The sequence below is a fragment of the Trachypithecus francoisi genome, unplaced genomic scaffold (genome assembly GCF_009764315.1).
Source record: "Trachypithecus francoisi isolate TF-2019V2 unplaced genomic scaffold, Tfra_2.0 Lachesis_group4, whole genome shotgun sequence".
Classification (NCBI taxonomy): Eukaryota; Metazoa; Chordata; class Mammalia; order Primates; family Cercopithecidae; genus Trachypithecus; species Trachypithecus francoisi.
The window spans coordinates 104,548,752-104,566,628 of NW_022681469.1; the positions used below are offsets into that span (position 1 = coordinate 104,548,752).

General features: G+C 46.2%; 2 protein-coding genes across 4 annotated transcripts in view; one reads left to right on the forward strand and one right to left on the reverse strand.

Moving 5' to 3' along the window:
• WIPF3 (WAS/WASL interacting protein family member 3) overlaps positions 1–2,445 on the forward strand; it is a 60,395-nt gene extending 57,950 nt beyond the window's left edge. Inside the window, 1 exon segment of the mRNA XM_033192113.1 lies at positions 1,472–2,445. Coding sequence (XP_033048004.1) covers positions 1,472–1,495 — 24 coding nt within the window. The 3' untranslated portion in view covers positions 1,496–2,445.
• Positions 2,446–7,061: 4,616 nt separating this feature from the next.
• The window catches only part of SCRN1 (secernin 1), a 69,997-nt gene continuing 59,181 nt past the window's right edge, over positions 7,062–17,877 (reverse strand). For 2 of the 3 annotated variants that reach the window (XM_033194042.1, XM_033194041.1), the window contains exons 7-8: positions 13,367–13,547; positions 7,073–11,084 (exon numbers count right to left, since the gene is read on the reverse strand). In XM_033194042.1, coding sequence (XP_033049933.1) covers positions 10,926–11,084; positions 13,367–13,547 — 340 coding nt within the window. In that variant the 3' untranslated portion in view covers positions 7,073–10,925. Of the gene's footprint in view, positions 11,085–13,366; positions 13,548–17,877 lie in introns of all 3 variants that reach the window. The other variant, XM_033194040.1, reaches the window with a different exon arrangement.

Here is a 17,877-nt window from a genome sequence, read left to right on the forward strand (position 1 = left end):
ATGTATTTAATACCCCTAAATTAGACACTTAAAAATGATTATTAGTTAGCTGGGTGTGGTGGCTCATGCTTGTAATCCTAGCACTTTGGGAGGCCAAGACAGTTGGATCACCTGAGATTGGGAGTTCGAGACCAGCCTGACCAACATGGAGAAACCCCATCTCTACTAAAAATACAAAATTAGCCAGGTATGGTGGTGCATGCCTGTAATCCCAGCTACTTGGGAGGCTGAGGCAGGAGAATTGCTTGAACCCATGGATGGAGGTTGCGGTGAGCCAAGATCACACCATTGCATTCCAGCCTGGGCAACAAGAGTGAAACTCTGTCCCCCCGCAAAAAAACTTACTAGTGTAAATTTTATGTTATTTGTATTTTACCACAATAAAAGTGGAGAAAAAACGTTAATAGGCATTCACTTTGGAAGACTATGGCTGACTTTTACTTTCTTCTTTTTGCATTTGTACAATTTCCAAGTTTTCTACAATGATTATACTATTCCTGTCATCAGGAAAATATAGTAATAATCATAATCATGTTCCTTCATATTTGTATGGCTCTTTATATTTTTCAGTTAGCTTGCATAAGTTACATCATCTAGTCCTTTTAATAACCCTGTGATGTAAGCTGGAGAGATACCTTTAATGCCATTTTTATAGAAAACTGTTCTAGAAATTTGAAGAACTTGCCCTTGTCACAATGCCCAGACCTTCTGACCTCTTGTCCAGTGCTTCTTCCATAATGCCTCACTGCTTTTCCTGGCATGTTAGAATCTCCAGGGACAAGAATCCTCCTCACTACCAATGTGTCAGACATTGTGCAGGATCTGGTTCCCAGCTTCATGGCAGGCATGCACCCAGATCACCTGAGTCTGGTGGTTTTGATCTCCGCCTGCCAGTCTAGTCAAGGTGGATTGTAGTCTCCTTTGGGCATTCCACAGTCAAAAAGATCTTTGTATCTCACTGGATACCATCTTAATTCATTTTCACTGCAGTGAGACACAAAACAATCACCCAGAGAAATCACTGGGTTCTAGACATTGCAAACAATACCCCAGGGACTGCTCTTTTTTATGGATAGAGTGGTCAGTGCATGGGTGGGAGCCCTGGGCTGGAAGTCTGAATGCCTAAATCTGTTTCTTGCCTTTCCACTGCCTTGACTTGGGATCTCCAGCATGTTTTTTGATTTCCCTGAGCTTTCTGTCAAGTGAATTGCTGATGATCGGTTCTGTAAATGTTTATAAGACAGTATTAGGTCCTCACATACCATCAACTACATATCCCATTTCATCATGTGTCCACCTACAGTCCCTTGGGTAAAAAGCAGCTCTTTGCATAAGCATCTCCCCAAACTTGACAGCCTTGCATGAATGAGAAGCTGCGGTGCCCAGCCTGTTTGGGGGGGTAGAGTAGGAGGGCTTTCATGTGCAAGAGTCTTCTAACCCCACCTGGTAATGTTCTGTTATGTTTCCACAGTTATCTCTGAAGACTCTTCGGTGAGAAGACAGATGAAGCCAAGGTCCTGGGGTTCCAGGTTGCAGAACAACATGTCAGACCCTGCCCACCCCATGCTCAAGCTGTAATTCAGTTGGCATACAGGCTTGGAATTGAGAATTTATTTATTGTAAATATGTGGTTTGCACGGGCTTTAAAGCAGTATTTTAATGGACTTTTATTTCAGTAATATTTTTTAAAACACCCCTCATTTTTCCGTTTTTTACACTGCATCTTGGCATTTGTCTGTCAGCACAGATAGAGCCCTGTCCCTCCACCTAGTGCCCGCTCCATGACTGTGAATATGCTTGCAGGCTGGCCCTTCCTAGATTCTGAACCATTTGTAGAGAGTCCTTCGTTTGCAGGTAGCCCCAAAGTTATAAATATCCACAACGGCTTCTTATTGGCATGATTTTATATTCTCATCACACTAACTGCAAAATCAAACCAAACAATGCCTTATCAATGATGCAGCTCAGAGGAAGTAGTGTGTTCCCCACACCCAGACAGTGCCGCGCGGCCTCCAGGGAACGAGATGCCATGTCTCGCTTTCAATTTGCAGTACAGGGATTTTTTTTTTTTTCTGCTTAATGTAAATATATCACAAAGTAAAGGCAAGAGTGGGCTTGGCCCCTCAGATGCCGACCACAGGGCCCCTTTTGTAACTGAATAATCCTCCAAGTAGCCAATGCTCCTACTGTTTACAGTGTCCCTAGTGCCCAAGTCTCTGTCACTTTCCTTCTGTTCCCTCCAAGTTCCCAGTCCCATCCCGGTAGCCAGCTTTACGAGATTTTGCTGTTTCTTCCCTGCAGATTAAAAACATACACAACTCATCATTATGCTAAACTACCAATTGTATCTCAGAGGTCTCCCCTTCTGCCCTTGCTTCAAGTGTGGACTTCATGGAAAATATGACATGAAAAAGTGTAGGATGAAACATCGTGTGAAATACCTGCCACAAATACCTGGTGCCTCACTGCCCCCTTCTTAGGATCCTTGGAGCTGCCATCGGGCAAAACCTGGCTCCCTTCTGAGCTAAAGGAGAACCTTGCCTGACAACTCCACATTCATTCCCTTGTGGTGAGCACCTGTCTGTGGGGAGATGTGTGCAAGCTCTGCCACTCTGAATATGGAAAAGGTCAGGCCGGGCCGGGCCTGCTCTTCACTCCCTCTTCTTGATCCTGCAGGGAGTGGAAGTGTGTTTTTGCTTGCTGCCTGATCCCTGATGTTCCCCATCCTTGGTCGGGGAAGACTGTGACAGAGGAAGGAGAAAAAATAGAAGGAAACAGACTGATCCCTGGGCTGTGCTCAAAATAGCTGCCCTTTAAAGGAAATCAGGCAGGGAGGGGAGGGAAGCCAGTGAAAAGAAATTTGCTTTGCAACACCCCACACACACATTCACCCCCGAAGGATATCGTGTCCAGACCAAGCCATCCAGAAAGGCAGCCGGTCAGGAGGGTGTGGGCAAACACGACTGCATCTGCCTCACTGTTGTCTGGAGTAAAGACCCAGGTGGTGTCCTGCCGCAGTGCTGTGCTTTCTCATTCCAGATGGAAGCAAGTGAGCCAGGGTCAAATTCTCATCTCCGGGGGAATGAATCAAGCCAAAACTGTAACAGCTAAATCAATAGAAAAGAAGTTTTTGCAGGTCATCAGCTCTGGGCATAACTAATTTGTTTTATTGGTTCTGGAAGATTTCCAAAAAGCCAGAATTTATTATTATAACATTGTCCACTCCACTGCCCTCACAGTTGTATAAAATAATTATAAAAGTTTTAATGATCCTGATTAAGAAGACCCTAAACAAAGGCAACTCCACCTTCAGAGCAGACTGCCTGCCCTAATGAGGTGTTTAGGCATTCGTGTCCCCTGTGGCTGGGATGGAAATTAAAATAACACTATTTAAGGACAGAGGGGGCCGGGAGCAGTGGCTCACGCATGTAATCCCAGCACTTTGGGAGGCCGAGGTGGGTGGATTACTTGAGGTCAGGAGTTCAAGGCCAGCCTGGCCAACATGGTGAAACCCTGTCTCTACTCAAATACAAAAAATTAGCTGGGCGTGGTGGCTCACACCTGTAATCCCAGCAATTTGGGAGGCTCAGGCACAAGAATCACTTGAACCCTGGAGGCGGAGGTTGCAGTGAGCTGAGATGGTGCTACTGCACTCCAGCCTGGGCAACAGAGCGAGACCCTAATTCAAAAAAAAAAAAAAAAAAAAAACAGAGGGGAGGAAGGAGCAGAAACCAAAAATGGCAATTAGGGAGAAATCTCAGGAATGTGGCATCCCATCTCCCCTTGAGACCTATCACTGAATTCACAACCCTTGGAGCTCATGCTGGTGCACTGAGTTCCTTTGGCGGTGTAAAGGTTTAACCCCTTGACTGTAAACTCATACTTAGAGACATCTGAGTCATACAGTCCCTGCCTTTGTCACATATTCTCAATGACACTGCAGTCTGTGACTCCTCCAATGTTTCACCTGTATTTTATTTTTATTGATGTCTCCTTCTGCAGATTAATTTCTTTGTACTTAATAAACTTTAGTAAGCGGAAATGCTTCCAGTCGTTTCCTTGTTAAAACCCATCAATGGTCACCAATATTAATCTAAATCAAACATTTTTAAGGATCAGGAGAAGTTGAAGTTTTAAGAATGACGAAAAAAATAGATATTTATATGGATAAACTGCTTGCTGTAACATATGGTTAGATAACAGGGCCTTTCTTTCTTGAGCTAACTAGCCTAACTGGTATTTGGAAAAACCAAGCAAGAAAAAAAAAATTTCTCAGGTGAATTTTTTAAAAAGTAGGTAACACTATATTCAGTTTGATTAACATAGAATGGGTGGAGTATTGCTTATAAATTCTGCTAAATTGTGTTGAAATAGAACAACCTTCACCCTACGTGCACTTAGCCTCACTCCCAACTCAGCAAACCCCTCAAAAAAGCCTCCTGTAGGAACAGAATCGTCTTGAATCCCCCCGTAGCATTTTAAGGTGGACCTTTGGGAACAGGGTTCAGGGGAGGTGAGATTTATCTGCTAGGTAAGCTATCTCAGAGATAGTGCTTGGAGGGCAAACCAGGATCTGAATCTCCGTTTTGCCTCTTACATGTTGCCTCTTACAGTCTGTGCCTCAGCTTCCTCTTTTGTCAAAAGGGGACATAAATATGTATCCGAGTGTATACTGGTGAAGATTCAATGATGTAATACACATGGGCAAGCCCTCAGCCCTTGAATCACAACGGAGCCAGTGACTGCACACCCTGCACCCCAGGGAGCAGTCAGTTTGCTGATTCCGTGCTTGGGCACAAACAGGGCTCTGCTGGCTGCATCCCAGGCACTCTATTCAATATTTGCTGAGCTGCTCAGACCACACTTCACTAACTCTGCTGCTGGATAACAATGAGAGAGCAGTCATTAAAATTCATAGATGTTCCTGAAATAAATCTCATCTAGAAACTAATTTCAAAGCTGGTTACTACACACTTTGCATCAGAATTAGTTAAGGGGCCGTTTTATCGCTCTTATTGGTGGAGGTACAGATTGGCTCTTTCATGGCCAAAAGGGCCGGTCTGAGTGGGGAAGAAAAAGTAAGGGCCGAAGACAATCTACAAAGTGGATGATGAACCTCAAAGTCACATTGAGTGTGGCAGTGGTGAAGTAGCTAGAAGTGTAAGCACCTTTTATGGAGTGAAGTGTGGGAGACATGGTTCCTAGAGAGGGAGTAAGTTAATGGGAAGGGCTGTGGACTCCAGAAGCAAGTACCAAATTCTCAGACGGTGCCCCCGGAGGCTTCAGCATTCTCCATCCACTCATTCTGTTATGGGTTGAATTGTGTCCCCACAAAATCCATATGTTGAAGTCCTAAGCCCCAGTACCTCAGAATATGACCTTATTTAGAAATAGGCCCATTGCAGATTCCGTTAGTGAAGACGAGGTCATACTGGATCAGGGTGGACCCCTGATGCAGTATGACTGGTGTCCTTACAAAATGAAGAAATTGGACACAGATACAGACACAGGGAGAACGCCACATGAAGATGAAGGCAGAGATAATCAGGATGCTGCCTCTATGGGCCCCAAAGTGCTGAAGATTGCCAGCAAGCCACCAGAAGGTGGCAAGAGACACGAAACACATTCTCTCTCATGCCCCTCAAAAGGAACCAACCCTGCAGATGCCTTATTCCTGGGACATCTGCGCTGCAGAACTGGGAACCAGGAAATTTCTCCTGGTTATGCTGCCCCGTTTGTGGTACTTTGTGACGGCAGCCCCGGCAAAAGAATATAGGCCCTGTCACCCAGAGCTGTGCAGGAGGGTACAATGTTTATGAAAAGAGAACTAGGAATAAAATTTCAGAATTAGCAGTTCCTTGTCATGTAAACAGAGCAGTCATCTACCCTGACCTTGAAACAGGTCACTCACTGCAGGTGACTAAGTGCTATCTTCACAAGCAAGACATTCAGTTGCGTTTTGCCTGTCACAGTGGAGAGAGAGTCATGGAAAGCAAGCTGGCATTTCTGGGTCACAGGAGTGGAGAGAGCTGGCATCCTCTCCTGTTGTGGCATTGCTAACGTGTTGGAATCAAGACGCCTGGTACAGAGTACCAGCCACTCTGATGATCTAGACTTCCATTCTAGTAACTGTGGTAAAATACACATAAAGTCTACCATCCTTACCATGTTTAGTGTTTAATTCATTCGTGTTGTGTACATTCATATTGTTGTACAACCGTCACCACCATCCCTCTCCATAACTCATCTTGCGAAACTTTCTGAAACTCTATACTCATTAAACAGTAACTCCCAATTTCTCCCCCACACCAGCCCGAGCAACCACCCTTCTAATTTCTGTCCCTATGATTTTGACTGCTCTAGGTACCTCATAGAAATGAAACCATATAATATTCGTGACTGGTTGATTTCACAGAGCATAACATCCTTAAAGTTCATCCATATTGTAGCATGTCAGAATCTGCTTCCTTTTTTTTTAAGGATGAATAATATTCCACTGTATGGATATAACATTTTGTTTCTCCATTCTTCCATCTGTGGATACTTGAGTTGCTTCCAGATTTTCACACTGTGAATAGTGCTACTATGAACATGGGTGTGCAACCTCTCTTCCAGACCCTACTTTCAGCTCTGTTGTGTATACCCAGAAGTGGGATTGCCTGATTACAGGATAGTTCTATTTTTAATTTTTTGAGCAACTCCATACTGTTTCCCACGATGGATGCACTGTTTTACATTCCCACCAACAGTGCATAAGGGTTCCAGTTTCTCCACATCCTCACCCACACTTGTTATTGTCTGGTTGTGGTTTGTTGTTGCTGTTGTTGTTGTTTTTGATAGTAGCTATCCTGATGGGTGTGATGTGATACTTCGTTGTGGTTTTATATTTAAAGACTGAATTTACCCACAGAACATTACATAATGCAAGAAACTGCTGAACTGACTGTTTACTGAATATTCCAGCCAGAAAAATATATCTCTTCTCATACATCTTCTATGTTGCGACTGAGGCCCACATTTATTTACGAGACACAAAACAGAGGAGGCCACTCCACTGGATGTTAATTTCAGGTTTTTTTTATTGTATGCTTGATGCATTTAGAGACAATTCCAAGGGCAAGCACTGGATAGGGATATTATCTGCTTTGTAGATATTTGTACAAAAGATTGTTAACACTACATGGTCAGTTCCCACTGCAGGAAACAGAATGATTTTCTTTTCTTTCTTTCTTTTTTTTTTTTTATTATTCCCTGCCAATAGCATTTTCCATCTAACACATTTAAATTCTCACAACATAATTGCAAACATGTACATATTGGTTCCCACGAGAAATCTGCAGGTGACATTTGGGCATGTTTGGAGTCAATCAGATAAAGCACATTATGACAGAAACCATAAGAGGGGAGCTGGGACCTGGGACTGTGCAGAATGAAAAGCCACGGCTACGGGAAGCATAAGCTTGTGCTGCAACGGCACGTGCACATGACCTGCCACTCCTGGCCCTCCACGGAGCATGCCCAGCGAGGGCGCCTCCTCCCTCCCTCCTCCACATGCTTCCTTCCTAAGGCTGAGAGTTCAACTGAAGACCTTCCTCAATAAATGACAGAGGGCTCTTCAGTCAGGAATGCAGTTAGTGGTTTCATGACAGACACACTGGTCCCACCCGGCTTCCCTGCAGAACCAGCCAGGGCTGTATAACACCTGTACCAATGTGGGATGACATCAGCTAGGAAGCAAAGTAATTTGCCTGGTTGATAATTATTTTTTATACCGAATGATTCACCCAGTAGTAAAGGAACCCCACAGCTAAGATCTAATGGGCAAATCCCTGCTCTGTTAGTTTATAAGAAAGACTCGTTCTAATAACACCGGGTCTTATGTTATTGGGCACCAAGGAATCTCCGTAATTTCGATTATATCTTTATTCTACCTAAAGTTTCAAAGCACCTCCAAGAATGAAAGGGTACTATTTCTGTTTTGCTAATTTACTCCTGCCAGAGCTTCTGTCCTGGAATATGAGGGCTATTTTCACCTATAGTCAATCCCATCTATTAGATAAGACTAGCTAGCTTATGTTTGGTTATAGGGCAAGGGAGTGGGGGAGAGATTCTGTCCTTTCTGGCCATGGCTTCTTTCTGCACAAGCATGCTCAGCCCCCACCCCAGTCTGAAAAGATACACAAAGGGTCTCCTAGGAAGCTACTGATACACTGTGACCCTTAAACATAATTTTTGCATTTCATCTTGAATATTCATGTTCCCCATACTGCCTTCAGAAAAACAATCCCGGGTCAACAAATTATTCATGTAACAAGCATTTTTCCAAAGCAGAATCTGTTAGGAACATTTAAAAATGAACATTCCTCACCATAACAGCCTGCTCGAAACCCAACAACCTATTTCCAGCTGTTAATATAAGTACATAAAATCCCTAAAAGTAACTGCAGCCACATCAGCAGATTCTCTGCTCTCTTCTTCTCTTTCTCCACCCATTCCAATGCACAACTGTCCACTGCACTTACAGACTGCCTCCAGACCTGATGGGAACTGCCACGCCCCTTTTAACTTTTGCCAGGCTGTGCCATGCCCTCTAGTGGTAGGACTAGGACATCACAATTGTGGTGTAGAGTATTAGCATTAGCCAAGACAGCCCTCAATTAGGGCTGCCTTCTTTAAGAAGCTTGACCAAGGTCAATGTCCCCTAACAGAAGTAGCCATTGTGTTTCCCAATGGGTAATGACACAAAGCGGCTAGGGTTATCCATGGCCTTTGGCCCATAGAAATGAAACCAGGCTTCTATGTAATTAATTCTCACTAGACTTCTTCCGGTCAAATTCTGAATCACCTTGGTTATCTCAGACATGTCAGGTCTGATGAGACATTTCATAGTAGGCGAAGGTGAAATCACGCAGTGAAATTTTAGAGCGGCTTTCTGCATCATCTTGCTTTACACAGCCCTTGGAACACGGACTTGGGAGGGGAGAGGTACCTACGTCACCCTTGAACCTCACTTTTCCCCCCCTTAACAGTGATAGAAAGACACTTTTAGAATAGCCGCCCCACCTAAAAGGACACTCTAAATTCACCAACAGTGAAAGCCCGGGCCAAACCTGCGTGAAGCTCTTAGCAGCTACAGGCCACCATTATCGGTTGCCGTTAACTCTGTCAGCTGAAATCGTCTTCCCATCGCCCACAATGTGTGGTTAATGATTTTATATACAGAGTTTACAAAACTGCTGAGCAAAAAGCTCATGGCACTCCTATACTCATGCTCTTGGAGAGTTGGTAGGAAAAAAGAATGTGTTCTGATGAAACCTCTGAGCCTCACTGTTCACATCCATGTAGCGGGGCTGGGTCCCCTCAAAATCTATGATACAGCTTCTGGGAAGGAGTTACTAACCCTGTCACTTCCCAGATAGCTGATACTCACAATGTTTCCATTGGCAGATTCCTGCCAAGAATGATGAGGCAGGATTAGGCCCCACTGGTGCTCTCCCACTAGCTGCTGTATTTACGTACACTTCTGTTCATCATCTCTGCCCATTTCAGGAGTGGCTGAGTTTGAATAGGTGGCGGTAAGCTCCCCACCACCACCCCACGCCCAGTGCAGCTACTCACCTGAATGAAGGCAGCTCCTGGGACATGTGAGCTGTGAGGAGTCGGGGGAAGAGCCAGGGAAGTCAGCTGCTTTGTATTTGGATTTGTGGGATGTAAAGGGCTTGGCACGAAGGGTGGGGCCTGAACTGGTATCCTACAGAGAAATGCTTCTACATCCATCTGTCACCTCCTTGCCCTCTGTCTTCCCAGTGCTAAGCCCATCTGGTCTTCCTTGCATGCTTTTCTATGCTCTGGTAATCAGTCAAATCCTTTAAGTGAACCCGACATTGTAAACAAATCAGTTTAATTAAAGTCTCTCTGTTGAGATAATGTAGTGACTGCTAGGATTCCAGCTATTTAACTAGAATCTAAATAGTCAAGAGTTCCTCCTTTTCTTTCCCTCGTTAGCAGAGAGATTCACCGCTCTGTGGGTGGAACTGTGCCATAAGGCCATTCAATCACTCCTGGACTAGCTGTTGGTAACTAGACTGCGAATCATTTCTACACAACGAATCCTGTGGTGGCTGTGCTGCTGTAGGGAGAGCTGCCGCCTGGGACATCCATGCAGTGACTCAGAAGGCCACCAGCATGGCTACCTCTGAATCTCAGAAGTGAATAGGCTCCAGCTAATAAATCATCAGCTCTCCTGTAAGTGGAAGCAGCTCTGCAGTCCACCACATGTAAGCACAGTGCACGGAAAATGGGAAGACAGGTTCTTCAGAAGCCCAGGATGTAGGAAGGAGCCAGGACTGGAGAGGGGTCCCTTTCTTCCTTCCCACTGGTCCTGTCCCCCAGAAGACACCTGTGGAGACACTGTGCACCACAGGCATGCACTCACGGGAGGCAGGGAGGTTCCTCTTGACAACACACACAAGAGCCCTGTGTGTGTGCACAAATGCCTCTTGTTAACCTGAAAGAAACCGCTACTGAGGGAAAGACTAAGACTTCAAAAGAATTTGCTTTTCCCGCCAACTCAGCACTGTGGAGCCTGCCTTTCAAGGCTGGATGAACTCTAGTCCTCTTGTAAAAGGCTAATGTGTCCATTGCCACTGAAATACAATAATAGCAGCTTAAAATCCACAATTAGTCACACAACCGAACAACAGGCAACGGGATACATGTTACACTGCACAGGAAGGAGACCTACATTGCAGAAGGGGACACTGTGAGATTCAAGGCGGAACACAAGGTAACAGTTTGATCTGGCTTTGGAAAAGGAGGCCACATCTTAACTTTCTCATTTTACTCAAACAGGAGAGTGGTTTGTTTTGCTGGTAATTTAGTAAGGTGGGAAGTCTTAAATAAGAAGGGGAAAGGGAGCGCTTACTTCACTTAAAGAACTTAATCTCTGTGTCAACACAGTCATAGAAAAGGTCCCCTACTTCTGCAGGGTCCAGGGGCTCGGAGCTGGTCAGGATTTCTTCCATGGCTTCCAGGCCTTGCTTCTCCAGCTCCAGCATGGTGCTCCTCAGCTTGCGACCTTGCTCCTGAGGAAGGACACGACGGCTTTAGGTGTCAGCAAAACAGCGGGGGGCATTGCAGCAGACACTGAAAGCCTCTAGGGGGCCAGCTGGCTTCCTGCTCAAGGTCCTGTCCTCCTCATACTCCGTTTCTCACACGACTGCCGCAGGGATTGTTCTAGAATGCCAGTGTGGGTATGTCACTGCCCGACTTAGAACACTTACACAGCTTCCTGCTGCCTTTAGGACAAAGCTCAGATCCCAGAGTGACACTGAGGGAATGCTTCCCCTGCATCTCCCTACTCCTCAGCTGGACTGAATTCACTGCAGCCCTGTGGCCTCTGATGCTGTCTCGCCCCTGCACAGGTGGCCCTGCCCTCTGGAGGGCCGTCCCCTTCCTCAGCGCTTGGTCGACGTGCACCCATCTTCAGTCTCCTTGCAAAGCCTTTCCTCTTCCCCACACAGTGCCACACCGTTCCCCCTGCCAGGGGCGCTGTCTCCCACCTTGTGCTGGCCTGCCTCTGCAGCTGTGGCCCCTTGGATGGGAACCGGGCTCATTTCTATCCTCCAGTGACTGGGAGGGCACTCTCAAAAAATGTTCATTGAATGAAAAAAAACATGGATCAATGAATAAACAGGTGCCATGTCTCTCCCCTGTTCACTCTTTTTCTGAGATGGCGAGTTCACTGCTTCCATGGGACTCACTCATTTATGGCAGATGATAGTGAAAGCTTTCATTTGCCCCATGAGTCCCAGAACTGAGAAGCTGCTCTCACCGCCCGCCCACCACTGCGCCATGCAGCGTCATGTGACTCCACCTGAGAGGCGTTTCTAAATTTCAAAACCCACCAGCCTCAGCAGTCTCATCTCTTTGAACACACAGCCCTTTCTACCTCTTCATTCTAATTAACCAAATATCCACCACACAGCGACAGTTTTCATCTACTTGGGGCCTACGGTCATCCACCAAGAACATAAACACCGTCAGGAGCTACTGTGGACAGCCCTGGAGAAAGCACAGTTGAATGCAGTGGCAGCATGCATGCTTGCGATCTTCTGCCAGGCTTTGTAGGCTGGTGGGGAGAAGAGATGTAAAATACCTGGGTGACCTTTACGTGTTTAATGGTCTCTTCTGTGGAAGAGCAGGGCAAGCTCTCAGAAAAGTGAGACAGCCCTTCTCAGAGATGCTGTCTGAATTCATCTGGATGGACTGCTTGGGTTTCCCTCTTGATATCCTTTTTCTATAGTCCACCATGTCAAATGCAAGAGGCTCACACCATCCACAGCACCAATTTATACAAAAGGTCCTCCTTTCGGGCCCTTCAGGCCAATTTGGACCTACCTATTAAAAGCTGTTACATAAATAGTTGGGGAAAACTGATGAGTGTCTAACAAACACATTCCTTCTTCCTCTCCTCGGCAAAATATAGGCTTGAATTTTATATCAAGTCCATCAGGGGTGGCTGCTGTGGACACACTGGGTGCTGTGGAATGTGCTTTGGGGGGTTTTCTTGTTTGAATTGATGACTTATTACTTTATTAACCAAAGGTATGGGACTGGGGAGAGCTGCACTTTGAAGGATTACTACTTCTTTTTTAAAACTAGGAATATGAGGCCGGGCGTGGAGGCTCATGCTTGTAATCCCAGCACTTTGGGAGGCAGAAGCAGGCGGATCGCTTGAGCTCAGGAGTTCAAGACCAGCCTGGCCAACATGGTGAGACCCTGTTTCTACTAAAAATACAAAAAAAAAAAAAAAAAAAACCCTAGGAATACGAGAATATTTTCTAAAACTATGTTTGCACTATGGTAAAACATATGTATTATAACATAAAATTTACCATTTAAAAACTTTAAAACATACAGTTCAGTGCATTAAACTCATTCACAATGTTGTATGACCAGCACCACCAGCCATCTACAAAACTTTTTTGAAGCAACATATCATTGTATCTTTAAATAAAATGTTGCCAGCAAATACAACTTTTTACCCCCAAAAGTACATAAATAATTTTACACAGTATGTAACAGTTATCCCTACTGTACTGCATATTCCTAAGTAAGATACCCAGCCTGCTGAGTTCCAGAATAACATGAGAAGGAGAAGCTTTGTCTTATTTGGTTTCAAGAGCCCGGGCAGGAAAATGAACACCAGCTTTCTAGGAAGGGCCCCAGGAACCTGGCCTCTGGGAGGAGCCTGGCCACACTGGATGGGTGGGGGGAGGGTCTCACTTGTCATCTGCTTCCCTGCCTCCTTCCTCGCTGACCTCGCCCGCCCGCCTCCGCCTCTGTGGCCCTCGTGCAAGCTCACCTGATCACTTTCGATGATGGCCCGTGCCCACTCGTGGGCTTTGTACAGCTCATGCCGGCGGTCTGGTTTCTCCTGGAACCGAGGCTCCTTTCTGGCAGGGTCGTCATCCCCAAAACAGGGAGACTGTGTTTTGGGGACAAGTTTTACATCATCCACAAAGATGAAAGGCTTGAATATGGATCTGGAGAGGAAGGAGAGGCACTTCAGCCAGGCAGAGGTTGGGGCCCAGGAACACCCAGAGACTATCCTTTTATTCAGCAAACACTGCCCAAGCCAACTTGTGGTAGGTGGTGGGTGGGGGGTGTGGGTGATGGGTGGGTGCCAAGAGAGACATAACTGCATGTTTTAGTCGCTATTTTAGCAAAACTAGCAGTCATTTACAAGCTGCAAATTCCTCTACTTACAGTAAAGAGACATTAAAACAGACTTCCTTTGTTCTGAACCATTTGAGAGGACTCTTTTAGCAATAAAAAGTGAGGCAAACAAACAGTGTTCTGAGAAAGGGTGCAAGGAGCCATCTAGCTGAGTGAGAGGTTTGCCTTTTTTTTTTTTTTTTTTTTACCATGGTCTGAGAAGCAGCCTCTGGGAAGGGAAGGGCCTTTTTGTTTGGACTTGTTTTTAGTTTCTTCTGAGGTTCTACCTTACTGAAAAATCTATGGAATATCTCTGACAGACCCAAGGAGGGGACAGAGTAAGAAAGATGACAGAAGAGGCCTTGGAGGGTGCACACCACACAGAAGTCTGGTTGTGTGAGAGAGCTAGCACAGGGCACAGCAGGTAGCTAATGCCTCTGGCTCTCTTCAATTCAGTTCTCAAGCAGGATGGATGTTATCTTCAGGAAAACGGCTGTGCACATGCCTGCATGTGTGTGTACTTGTGCATGTCTAGGACACATCACCACACACACACACACACGAGAGCCACGCATATAAACAGCTGTGGCCTAGGATCCCAGGCCAACAGGGTGAGGGGCCAATACAGCTGACTGTAACCCCGGGGAGACAGCCTTATCCCACCCTCCCTACACCCAGAGGAAACACTGCTGGATCAGAGGGCTGCTCCTGGCAGGCATGGGCACCTCTGGGTCCCAAGGATTGCCTGTTTTCAGCTGCACCATGGGGCAGCACCTGCAATAACAGCAGGAGAGAAGGAACTCCCCATACGTGCCCCATATGTACAGGTTAGATTTGTCAGATTTGGACATTTTTTTCTCCTCTCAACAGGTGTACTGTGGCTCATCCCGGGTACCTCAAGTGGGCTAGAGGTGAGCTAAGATGTTGATTCTCTCAGCCCTGGGGCATCTGGGGCTTGAGGAAGCCAGGGCAGCCTTGCCAGTGTGCCACACAGGTATTAATATTTTCAGGTATGGGCCAGGTGTGGTGGCTCACACCTGTAATCCCAGCATTTTGGGAGGCTGGGAAAGGCAGATCACTTGAGGTCAGGAGTTCGAGACCAGCCTGGCCAACATGGTAAAACCCCGTTTCTACTAAAAATTTTTTAAAAATTAGCCAGATGTGGTGGAGTGCTCCTGTAATCCCAGCTACTCAGGAGGTTGAGACAGGAGAATAGCTGGAACCCGGGAGGCAGAGGCTGCAGTGAGCCGAGATCATGTCATTGCACTCCAGCCTGGGTGACTGAGTGAGACTCTGTCTCAAAAACAAACAAAACAAACAAACAAAAACTATATTCAGGTATGCCATGACCTGAAAAGGGACTGGGAGCCAATAACCCTTGCTACCCAATTTTGTTCTTGGACTTGCAGCAACAGTATTGGCTGCAGAACCTCAGGCCCCACCCTGTCCTGCTGAATCAGAATTTGCATTTTTAATAAGATCCCTGTGGATTCATGACATACCCAGGTCTGAAGAGCACTACTAAAGACACAACAGTAATGAGAAGTACCCTCTTAGGTTAGCTTCCTGATGTTGCCATGGGACAGGAGTCTCAAGTGAGAAAAGAAAGACACTGATCACAACATGCAAAATTGGGGCCCAGACTAATTTAATTTCAGTATTAAAAGCAGTAAGACCTTCGTACCCCAAGCTGGTGAACTGAGTGGTACTAGTTGAGGACCAGTGTCAGGTACTCTGCTGTTCTCTATAGGTGATGTAAATATAATTGGAGACTGGGCCCATCCTCCGATCCACTGGGAAGTACAAGGCATGCCACGCTGTGCCCACCTGCTCAAAGTCAAGCCCTGCCAAGAACCTTCCCTCCCCAGCCATCATCAAAAGAAGTTCCCCCTAAAGACATAGGGGAGCTACCCTTGTACAGAAGGAACACACACTTCCACTTCCTACAGCCCTTGAAAACAGAATGATTGCTCTACCCCTCTACTGAGTGTTGAATGAATGGCTGTTGAATATGAAAAAGGAATTATTGCAAAACCTAAAACTGTTTAAACGAATTTTGACTACATGAAATTGAATTCTCTAATTGGTGAGTCAGTTGATTCTGCAAAAGGGTTGCAGATGGAGGGCTCACTGAAAGAGGGCAATGGAGCAGTGGGGAGGAGGAGGGCCAGGAGAGAGCACGCCTAGTCATCCACAACCAGCTGCCTCCAGGCTACCTCTGGGCTCTGACAGCAGGACCGCCTCACAACAGGCAGGCATCCTACCCTTCAGGACCAGACAGCACTAGGGGTTTCCTGGGAAGTCAGTGCATGTCACATCAGCAGCATCAGCCTCCTTGGCTGGCACAGAGACCCTTCAGTGGTGGACAGGCCCGCGGCTCCCGCCCAGCAGCCCAGTCAGCTCGGTTTTCATCTCAGCTCCAGGGCTCTGCGCTGGGCAGAAATGGGCAGAGCCAAGACTCCCACCTGGGCTGGTAGGCTTCACAGTGGGACTGGTACAGGCTCAACACCTGGCAGCCAAGGGAACTGCGACCACGCCCTCCAGCGGAGCCCACTGAGCAGGCACCATGCAATGCTACTTCATTCAATCCCCATGCCACTCCAAAGCCCACTCCAAACACAAGTGGGAGCGGTATCTTCATCAGGAAACCTGCCATTTCACCCCTAAAACCTCAGTGCTTCCCTTACTACGCATCTCAGGTCTCTTCTGACACAGGACCCCTTGGGAAAGCCACGCCAAGAAGTGAGGGAAGGGGACAGCCTGGCAGCACCACTGGGCGGAGCTACCTCCTGCAGAGCAGGGCAGGTAACTGGGCTGGGACTTGGAATGGGGGTGTGAGTCCCTGCTCTACCTCTGACCCACTGTGGGCCCGTGGTTTTCCCTCTCTGGCTCTTGTCTGACAACAATGATCTCAACAGTCCCTCCCAACTTCTACAACTAGTTTATTTCCATTTCTGTCACGAAGCTTGTAAACTGGTGATGCCAGCTTCAGTAAGCTCATGCTAACCACAGTCACGGTCTTCTGTATCCAATACAGGATAAATGCATAGTAAAAACTCAGAATGCTCTATGTGACGTAACTTTAAACCCACCCCAAGCTCACTGGAATGGAGAGGTTAATCAGTGAGGGTGTCTGGTAGCTTTTCTAAGAGAAGAGATACCATAAGTTTGTCCCTCTCATCTATCCATTTTAGTTTAAAAAGAATACATAATAAATATGAGGAGGTTCCCAAAATATTCTAAAGCAGCCAAAGCTCTCCAAAGATTTTTTCAAAGTTTAGTATATTCAACTAATAAAAAATATAAAGCCTAAATGTATTGAGGTGGTTACAAGCTTGTTTGAGATTGAATAAATTATATAACTAATAAATAAGGGTATCTAAAAAATAATAACTACATAAAATATTCACAAAAATTATTGCTGATAATAATTGCAATATTAATAATTGTTTAAACCAGGATGTGGAAATTATCTATAATTCTGGTTTCATCATTTGTGTCTATGTACCCAGAAAAGGGGAATGGGGGTAACTCAGTGGTTCCCAGACGTTTTGATTTCTTTCAGTCTTTACAGAAAATCACACTTAGAATTCCAAATAGATAAGGAGATACTCTGACATTTTCCCACAGGTGAGCCACAGATGGTAGCTTCTTAAATGCTACTTGAATTAATAAAAGCCCATTAACAGATACACCCACTGTCTCCACCACATACAATTAGCAGATACACCCAACCGTGTCCAGCCCACCTGACCAGGATAAGGCCCACTTCATCAGACGCATGGGATGCCCCCGAGTGTCCCGTGGACGGCTTGAATGCGGAACACAACTGAAAAGGCTCCAGAAGGCTGATTCCGCCTCTGTCCTCAGGGCTGACTCCCAGATCGACCTTCGGAAAAGTCACCAAACCCTGGGCTGGGAATGTGCCCCAGTCACTCAGCCTTCCGTGGTGTGGTGTGACAGGAATACAAGATGATGGGCCCAAAAGGACAAAGTGCTTCCAATGGCGAGGCGCAGCCCAGCAGCCAGTTCATGAGGAGGTTCAGAGCTGGCTGAGCTACTTTAAAGGGACCCTGTGAGGGGCGGTTAAACTAATGAGACCACGAGCAACACTAAAGGAAGCCTCCCTTCAGCCTTCAGCTGTCACGAAGACAAATC